This window comes from Strongylocentrotus purpuratus, unplaced genomic scaffold, assembly GCF_000002235.5.
Source record: "Strongylocentrotus purpuratus isolate Spur 01 unplaced genomic scaffold, Spur_5.0 spur5_scaffold_10, whole genome shotgun sequence".
NCBI lineage: Eukaryota > Metazoa > Echinodermata > Echinoidea > Camarodonta > Strongylocentrotidae > Strongylocentrotus > Strongylocentrotus purpuratus.
In genome coordinates this window covers 28294572-28304755 of record NW_022145595.1, presented here as the reverse complement: position 1 = coordinate 28304755, position 10184 = coordinate 28294572, and the positions used below count along the sequence as shown (strand labels likewise).

The following is a 10184-nucleotide window of genomic DNA, read 5'->3' as shown; positions in this document are numbered from 1 at the left end:
GGAATACACACTGCCAACTCCTACTGTACAAGGCCAACAAAACCCTTGGGTTGTTGCGGAGAACCCTGTCACCATGCACCAAGGATGTGACGTCAAGAGCATACACAGACCTGGTTCGACCGCAGCTAGAGTATGGCGCTGAAGCCTGGAACCCCCACACTTCTGGTGCTGCCGAAGGTCGATCTGGAAAGGGTACAGAAAACAGCTGCTCTTTTTGTCTTCCGCGACTACCGAAGATCCACGTCAGCTACAGGGCTTGTTTCCCAGCTGGGATGGGATAAACTGCACACACGTCGTCTTCTAGCACAAAGCACCATGCTCTTTAAAATACACCACCAGCTAGTCAACATTTGTCTTCCTCACCTCATAACCAAAGCTACTTACATCAGCAGAAGAGACCACACACTCAAGCTCTCTGTTCCTGAGGCAACAATCAACTCCTACAAGTACTCATTTTACCCCCGCACCATTCGCATCTGGAATCAACTACCATTCACTGCAGTTACTGCCATGGCCCTGGGAAGCGGGGGTGCTGGGGGTGCTGCAGCACCCCCGGAATTTTTCCAGGGGGGGGGGGGGGGCATAGCACCCCCTGCAAATTTTTTCGGTATGATATATTTACTGTATGAGGAGCGTACGCAGGGGGGGGGGGGGGTTTAGGGGTTCAAACCCCCCCCCCCCCCCTTTGGTATTTTTTATGTGTGTAAACCCCCCTTAAAAAAAGCTAAACCCCCCCCCCCTCCCCTTTGGTTTTTTTTTTTTTTTTTTTTAATTATAAAAAAAAAAATATGCCCACAGCTGACCTAAAAAAGGTGACCTTACCCCCCCCCCCCCCCCAACGAAGAAATATGTCAAATTTTCAAATATCGAGACCAAAAAAAAAAAAAAAAAAGTGTCCGCTTACCCCATCCCCCCCCCCCCCCCCCACTGAGCAACTTTTCGGGTGGCTGAGTCGTTGCGATTTTTTTTTTGGAATCCCCCAAAAAAGTGTCCGCTTACCCCCCCCCCCCCCCCCCCCCCCCCCCCCCCCCCCCCCCCCCCCCCCCCCCTTATTCAACGGCTGGCTGAGTTATATATCTCAGCGGCTCCGGTGAAAAAATCGTTCCCAGGACCCTGAGCACCCCCAGTGAAAAAATCGTTCCCAGGGGCCTGGTTACTGCCCCAACAGTTGCTGCTTTCCAGATCTAGATGACGGCCCTCCCTGTCATCAGAGGGTTGGAACCTCCTTAGGTTCCAGAATGCTGTAAACCATATAGCAGCATGATTTTTTTTTACTTGCACGTCACTATTTTACTGTATAAAGCAATTGTACACCCTTTTGTTGTCTGCACCTTCACCTGCTGTCACAACACATCCCATCCCAGTATAACTTGGAAAAGCTGCTTCAGGGATTACCTCATCAAGTATCAAGTAAAACGTCGCGATTAATTTGTAAGACAGGGTATATGAGTGGATTTCAATTTCTATTTGCTCTGTCTATTTTACCATATTACGCGATGCGTCGCCGACGTATTGTTTGCATGCATTGCATTGCACGCCAAACGTAAACGTGACCTGAGCTGAGACTGCACTGTGTCAATCTATTTCATACTCGAAATTATCTAAGTTTGCCTACTTCTATATTGAACTGAAGCAGATTTAAAGATGCCCAAGTGAGTATTCGACTGATTTTTTTCATACAAACTTAGATCCTCAAGCTTTCTCGTGGATTAAGCCACTGGTAATTGACAAACCCGCTTCCGTGTAAAGTCTGTGGCTAACTATGCGGTGGTGGAATCTCCCATAGGCATTGCACGCAACGTACACGCTACTACTATAGCTACGTACAAAGTGAATGAGCAGTGCAGCTGCAGTGCAGCTTTGCAGTGGCAGTTCCAGTGGCTTATTTCACAAGAATGTCTATCCTCAATGGCCATTCTTTATTTCCTCACACTCTCCACACAGTTAGATGGTGCTAGTGTACTTTCGTATCCATTTTTGACGCGTAAGGGTATAAACTATAACTCAGTAGGGGCACTGACTGGTACGAGAATCAGGATCGTCTGCATAAACGAGGATCGTCTTCAGTAAAGGCGGACCGATTTGTCCTCAAAATTAAGGAACGTCTGCGAATATGCAGACGTTTCATATTTTTGATCGGCGCATTAGCGATGCGAAAAACACGGATTCCGCAATGATTTTCTTGATGCATTTTACGGCCCATTTTAGTTTTTACATTGACTTCTACAGAGATAGACTCTAGGCAAATTCATGCAAAAAAATATATTAAAAAAATTGACTTGAAAACACATCAGACAATTAGTCTGAACCGAGTCAGGAGCAAATTTGAAGAAATTATATTTTTAAATGTTGTAAAACCAAAGATATAAGAAGAAAACTGACCAAGTATCTGTACTAAAAATCGTACATGTAAAATTGGTCGTATACATTCGACAGCTGAAAATGACGCGCACGGTTGCATTACGTGCGTTCTCGAATCCAAAATCATACTTCACACACACACTCCCGCCATACTGCGAATGGTCCTTCGTGGGGAGCTAGCCGGCTGAGAGTTTGCAGCGATACCAACGCAGCTTCGGAGCTCCGCAGAGCGCCATTTTAGCGGGACTCGGAAGGGTTCGTGTGGGAAGGCAGCGGCCTAGCTTTTTGCCCAAACAACGCTAGATCGGCTGCTGGCAAAATGAAAATAACTAAGATCGAGAACATCGTCGGTTTCTTAACTTTTCAGTGAGATAATTCTGAATTCTAATTGAGACTATATAATCAATTGAATCGACAAAGAAACCTCGGTAGAACTCTTATAACTATACAAAAGCTTGTTTATTTCTTCATTTGACATTTTGTTTTCGACCATTTTTTCGTGCGCGAGTCAATGCAAACTATATATTACCAAACTTTCAACACGCAAGGAACAGGGAACACTCGCGGACTTCGTATCAAATTCGTTGCAAAAAAAAAATTCAAGTGTGATTTTGAAGCAGTGTAGAATATTGGCGCTGCAATGCGCAGAAATATACTTGAAAGAAACTTAATAAATCATACCTGAATTTTCAGAAAATCGTATTTGTATTAGTGTACCTAGATGTGACTTGTTTATAACTCAGATTTTATGAAGATTTGTCGGGAAAAAATGTCAATTTTTTCCGTTTGGTGGTCATTTCTAGGCTAATATTTAAAAAGTTACTTCAGTAATGGGCCCGATGTTTCTCTTATCACACTCGCATGTTATTTCTACATAGATTAAACATAGGATGGTTAAGGGTAAGACCGGATAACATTATAAAAAAGATATATCCTTCCAACCTCCCATATCCAAGTTTTGGGCTGATTATTGCCGACCCACCGCAGCAAGGCCATTCAGATTGTCGTACGCGAGCGAAGCGCCCTCTAGTGCCCCATGAATGTGCCTAACAGAGACTGAGAGACTTTCACATCATGAGTAGGGTGTCTGATTGTGCACCCGATGTTGTGTGCTAAAATTCTCCCCATAGAGATTGCACGCATCCCTCTGTGGTCTACGTGCATTGCACGACCATGCAAAATTGGTCAATGATTTTATGAAAAATTTGAAATTCAAACCTTTAGGCCTCGTGATCCTGAAGGTGAAACTCAATAAATGTGGTGTCATATGAAAGAGCAGGTTTTTCTCCATATTTCCCAAGGGGGCTCACCCCCAAAATTCTAAAAATATCTTGGTCAAAACAGCGATTGAAATGTTGCTTGCATCCTAGCTCCAAGACGACTCACTTTCCTGAGCCGAGCCCCCGCGGCTTAAGTAGGGCTAGATGTAAGGATAATATCCAGGTGCTTTTTTTTTCGCTAGCCCCAAGGGATCATTCGGCCCAACAGTTTGAAAATACCCTTCCCAAATATTTGGAATCAGCTAATTAGGGAGGCGTGAGCTCCGCTCAGTCCAAACCATTGGTACATCGCGTAACATCTGCATGTATAGTGAATGAAAGTATGGATAGCCGTTCGCACAATAAAACCCGGAAGTGAATACACGTTATAGTCAATGGCAATATCGCAAAGACAACGTTCTTGAAAAGGTGCTCCTACCAAATTTCAGGTTAAATGAGAGAATGTGTTGTTTCTTCTCTTTTCCCTATACAGGTACTACTGTGACTATTGTGACACCTATCTCACGCATGACTCGGTAAGTCCTACATCATTAACACTTTTTAAAGGCAAATTGAAATCGCCATTCTTTTAAAATGGTACCGTTATTAATTGTTCTGCCACTGTTTTGTGTTTTGTCAGGCCATTAAAAAATAAATGTTTAGCGTCCTGCCTTTTTGAAAAATAGGAAGGAGGAGGCCCTTTTTTAGCAGTATATTTTCATGCTTTTTCATAAAAAGAAAAAAAAATGGAATAAAAAAATATTTAAAAAAGCAGTCGGCCCCCCAAAAGAAAGCGGGCGGGGACGCTTCACATTTTATTTTTTATAATTGCCTTATTAATTTTTTTAAAAAAATAGGTAGTGTACGTCATCACGTCTTAACATGGCTTTTAAGATATTCAGTGGGTTTATGTACACCTGAAGGGTTATGTATGTTCCAAGATCAAGACTACTTATACCTTTTTTTCCTATATGTTCAAAAAATTCTGGACGAAAGTGTCGTTGAAACAAGGAGAAATGAAAGAAGGAGAAGAAGAAAGAAAGATAAGTAGTAAAGTTGATTTGGGTATCTACTCGATAACCTCTCTGTCCTTCGTAATCACCAGAATTACGTTGGGTAATTCATCCTGTTTCCTGTATCATTTATACGTCTAGTCACCGACAAGGCCTTCCCAGTGGCATGCTGCCCTCTGATGGTGAGGGCGGCTATTGTAGTGTGCTAAAAACTGCTATAGTAAGGATCTGATATAGTTATTGTTTTAATTTTGTTCATTGCTCTCTTTTTTGTAGCCATCTGTAAGAAAAACGCACTGCAATGGAAGAAAACACAAAGAGAATGTAAGGATATACTACCAGAAATGGATGGAGGAACAAGCACAGTCTCTCATTGATAAAACAAGTAAGTTCATGTTGAATATTATACAGATATTAACTGAAATTTGTTTGCAGTATAACATTCTTTGGAACAGAGAGGGGAGTTATATTTTCCCAAAGCATGCAGTGCTTATGACCTCGGGGATAAATTTAACTTCTTAGCAGTATGTATGTTACAACCGTTTCCAGTTAATACCTTTTAATATATAATACTAAGGGTAATTTTGATCACATGCCTTGTTGTTTTTTTTTGCCGGCCTTCTGCATGGTATGACGCAAAAATAAACTCATTTGCCCAGATAGTCAAATATACCCATCGAGAATGACTGAGTGAAATATACTAATGGTTGATTACATGGCAAATTGTAATTATGGTGTATTTTTGAGGTTTTTTTTACTCATCAATGGACTAGATCTTGATTATCTCTCTTTCCTTTTTTCTTTCTGTAACCCTCACTTCATATTTTGTTCTCATTCTTCATATCTTTCAGCTGCTGCATTCCAGGCCGGTAAAATCGCTCACAATCCATTCTCCACTGGTGGCCCTCCTGGTACTGGACCACCAGGCCCCGGTGGCCCTGGTGGTCCCCCAGGTCCCCCTGGTACAGGTGTCCGTGTACCCCCTCCTAATAGCTACAATCCTAATGGACCATTCCCTGGTGGTCCAATGCCTCCTGGTGCTGGTCTTATGAGACCCCCTCATCCAAGAGGACCACCTGGTTTTATCATGGGTGGACCAGGACCTAGACCATGTAAGTACCCCAAGGCTTAGCAAGCAATTTTCTGAGTGTAATTTATCTGATCTTTTTATTATTTTTTATTTTTATTAATATAATATTGTTTTCTTTTTTTCCTTCAATTTATTTATTTTTATTTTTTATTTTTTATTTTTTTATTTATTATTATTATTATTTTATTTTTTGGTGGGAGGGGAGGATTATTCTGAGGTCAAATGGAAGAAAAACATCTTTATCAACTGCGTTTGTTCCTTATATCTTTTAAGTTATCCCAGTCAAAATTTTGGGCAATTCAAGCAAATTTAAAATTGGACCACATATCTTTTGTTACATAAGATTGCACATAGTCCAACTTGTATGCAATATCAAAAAGTGAGTAAAAATATGAATGTATACTGTAATTATCATTTTTTTGTTATCCATGTTTGTTTCTTTTTGTCTTTCTTTACAGTGATGAGACCAATGGGACCATTATGATCAACCTCTCACAATCTGCTACTCCTCTGTATATAGCCCTGTTATCCATCAATGTTTTCATATCATTAGGCAAGTCCAAAATATTGTGCAGTTTATCTGTAGGACACTTGAACTTTGTCCAAATCATACCTTTCTCTCCCCCACATAAATGGTATTTTTAATGTTAATAATAGTAGCTTCTTCGTCCTTCATGATATGATGCTCTCGGAAGTCCAATGTAATTACCCCCGTCAAAGCCAAGCAGACAAATATTTATTAATCACTATAGCATATTGGGTACCCATTTATACCAGGGTGGAGAGTGGCAAACGTGGATTAATGTTGCCAAAGGACGTTCATGCAGGGCTGGGATTTGAACCCTTTACCCTTCAATTGACGGTCAAACGAACGAACCATTATCCCATGACACCTAAGCAGAGATCATATCTTTCACTGCTTTGGCATAAAATGACACCAAACTTCATTCGCCCATGGACTACTGAATGCTCTGATTCCTATAGGGTTAATACAGGATCTATCCTGTTCTCGTAGGCAGTGGATTAATTGAATCGGAATGATTATTCTCCATCTCTGTGAATATTATTTTGGACTTGCCCAATATCTCTGCCATCTAAGGTTCTTATGGAAGCATTGTCATTTTTATGCCTCCGTTACGAAGTAGCCGGAGGCATTATGTTTTCGGGTTGTCCGTCCGTCCGTACGTCCGTACGTACGTACGTACGTACGTCTGTACGTACGTACGTCCCGTTCTCGTGATCGCGTTATCTGAAGAACTGGTTGATGGATTCCTGCCAAACTTTGGTCATGTATGTATCTTGTAGAGCCGATGAACTGATTAGATTTTGGGGTTACGAGGTCAAAGGTCAAAGGTCACAGGGCTCATTATGTATGCAAAACGAGCTCGTGATCGCGTTATCTGAAGAACTGGTTGATGGATTCCTGCCAAACTTTGGTCATGTATGTATCTTGTAGAGCCGATGAACTGATTAGATTTTGGGGTCACGAGGTCAAAGGTCAAAGGTCACAGGGCTCATTATGTATGCAAAACGAGCTCGTGATCGCATTATCTGAAGAACCGATTGATGGATTGCTGCCAAACTTAGGTCATGTATGTTACTTGCAAAGCCAAAAAACTGATTAGATTTTGAGGTCACGAGGTCAAAGGTCAAAGGCCACAGGGCTCATTATGTATGCAAAACGAGCTTGTGATCGCGTTATCTGAAGAACCGATTGATGGATTGCTGCCAAACTTAGGTCATGTATGTTACTTGCAGAGCCGATGAACTGATTAGATGTAGGGGTCACAAGGTCAAAGTTCAAAGATCACAGGGCACATTATGTATGCAAAAACAGCTCGTGATCGCGTTATCTCAAGAACCGATTGATGGATTCCTGCCAACTTAGGTCATGTATGTTTCTTGCAGAGCCAATGAACTGAGTAGATTCTTGGTTCATAAGGTCAAAGGTCATGGGCTCATTATGTATGCAAAAATAGCTTGTAATCACAATATTCTGAAAACCTGTTAATGGATTACAATTGAACTTGAATTTGAAAAATTTCTTCTGTTTTGGTTTGTAAAATTGCTCTATGACGGAGGCATCATTTTCGACTGCGCGCAGTCGAAGTTCCATCTAGTTATTCTTAATTTGTTGTATCAATGATTTTAGCTTGTGTTGTTAATTTATATGTCCCTTGTTCATGTACTCCCATGTCCTGGGAATGCTACATCTTTTTACAAATTTGTACAATGTGCCATGATATCAGAATTTCATAGGGTGGATATGTTGTAAACAGTATATTGCGGAAACTGTGAAAATTAGGAAATGGCAAATAGTTGTCTTTTATTCTCCAGGTAATGTCTTTAACTATATTTAATAAAATACGATAGGTTGGAAGTCAAGCAAGTTTCAGTTTATCTCTGTCTCTATGACAGATAGAACATTTTATCATTCTATGTGTATGCTAGAGAGGCAATATGAGCATAGAAGCTCCATATATTAATATGAAGGGCCATGGTTTAAATGTGTATTACTTAGAATTATATGTTGTCTGTTTGGAGCCAGAAAGGCGTCAACAAATATACTTTAACACAGAGTTAATACATTTGTGGCTCCAAACTGATGATTTGTTTTTTTGAAATAGGAAAGTTTTGAGGGCATATATTAGTTCAAAATGGGTACAGTTTCCAAGGAAACTGATGATTTGTCTAGTAAACAATAGCCTGAATAAGTTTTCTTCAAATGTATACGAGAGATTTCGTCCTTGTTTTCACGAAGTGACGGTAGTGAGGAAAATCGTAACGCAAAGTGAATGCAATTTTTTTCACTACCGTCACTTTGTGAAAACAGCGACGATTTGATGGAAAGATGGGTGATAAGTTAATTTTTTGTTTTCTCCTGGTTTGCATCATTTATGTAGTAAAGTTATGTTCTGTTGTATCATCTGTTTGGAGCTAGAAGGGCATTACCTCACATACTTCAACACAGAGTTAAAGCCCTTCTGGCTCTGAAAATATGGTTTGTACCACATTTGTCTGATCATGTGACCACCATGAAGTGTACTGCTATGTTCAATAAAGACACAACAACTTTTGTAAATATCCAGTTGATTTGTTCACTTCCATTTCTTTCTTTTCTTTAAGTTGCAACTGAATTTCAGTTATATGTGTGTAAGTCTGTAGTGTATTATAATCAAATCAATCAGATTATGAATTATTGAGAATGATTTTGTGAGGAGAAAAGATACGAGAACATGAGAGAAGTGAATAGAGATTATCAGAATAGAATTTAGATACATGTAAATGATATAGTCAGAATGTAATCAAATAACTTGTATGATTTATTTCATCGAGCCCAAAATATTTCCTTTCTTCATGTTTTATTGTGCTTTCCTCCAGACCGTTTCACACATTGTCTATTCTTCCCTCTCTCCGAACTCCTATTCCCTTCCTTCTCCATTCTCTCTTTCTTCTTTCAGTTTGAACAGCTTGTTGCCCTTTCATCTTTCTACCTTTTCTATGTCATTTGTCTCATGACATGTATTTCTTTCCTGTATTTGCGACTTCTTTGAAATGTTTGTTCTTTGCCTTAGCATGTTTGCTTCATTTCTTAAGATTTTCTACCTCATACTCTCTCTCCTTCTCTCTCTCTTTTTCCTTTTCTCTCCATCGTTCTTTCTTCTAACTTTTTTGTATTACTTAATCTAAAATTCTAAATAATACATAGATATATGTGTAATGTTTAAAGGTTAGATTTCCATATTGCATTAAAACAATCCATAATATTGATATATTTATTCAACTTGTAGTTAAAAGTACAAGATTATGTCATATTTCACCTCATCGTATGTCATGTTTTGTGAAAGAGAGAAATATAACCAATACCAGTCGTTCCAGAAATCTGATGCATGGACACTTTATAATCGCACAAATCCTTGTCTACAGCTCTAAACCTTATGCAACATAATAACAACATAATCATACAAGTGTTTCTCTTTAGAACTATCTTTTATTGTAATTATGCACCTATACCACAATCCAAGGAATAAATATCTATTATTACGATCACAAATGATACCACTTGCTGACATAATTTGTTTTTCTTTCGTTTTCTACAGTACAGTTATATCACCAAGTACAGCTTCACAAGTTTAGTGTGAAACAATTTTTTCGGTATACTCTTTGTTCCTGCTTCATGAACTGTTCTCATGATCAACATTTTGCCGTCGTATTATTTCACTCAGCAAAATCCAGTTTTATTGCACTACATTCATGGACACCTAACTTGTAAATCACAGATATGGTTCATACAGTCGACCTCACATACGTAATTACACTAGCCTATCAATTGCATAAGTTGAGTATTTTCTCTGATCCCAATGTATATTTGGCATATGCTAGGATCAGCGTACACACATTTCAGAGCTGTTCTTAGATGAATTAAAATTACAAATACTTCTCAGTTCTTCCACAACAGCC

At 39.6% G+C, this 10184-nt stretch overlaps 1 protein-coding gene across 1 annotated transcript; it reads left to right on the top strand.

Annotated features, from left to right (window-relative positions):
- The first annotated feature begins 1507 nt into the window (after positions 1-1507).
- Positions 1508-6846, top strand: LOC115921789 (U1 small nuclear ribonucleoprotein C-like). Its single transcript, XM_030979982.1, has 5 exons — positions 1508-1652; positions 4114-4156; positions 4910-5018; positions 5485-5745; positions 6182-6846. The coding sequence occupies exons 1-5, from the start codon at positions 1645-1647 to the stop codon at positions 6205-6207; spliced, it is 447 nt and encodes a 148-aa protein (XP_030835842.1). The 5' UTR covers positions 1508-1644; the 3' UTR covers positions 6208-6846.
- The last annotated feature ends 3338 nt before the right edge of the window (positions 6847-10184 follow it).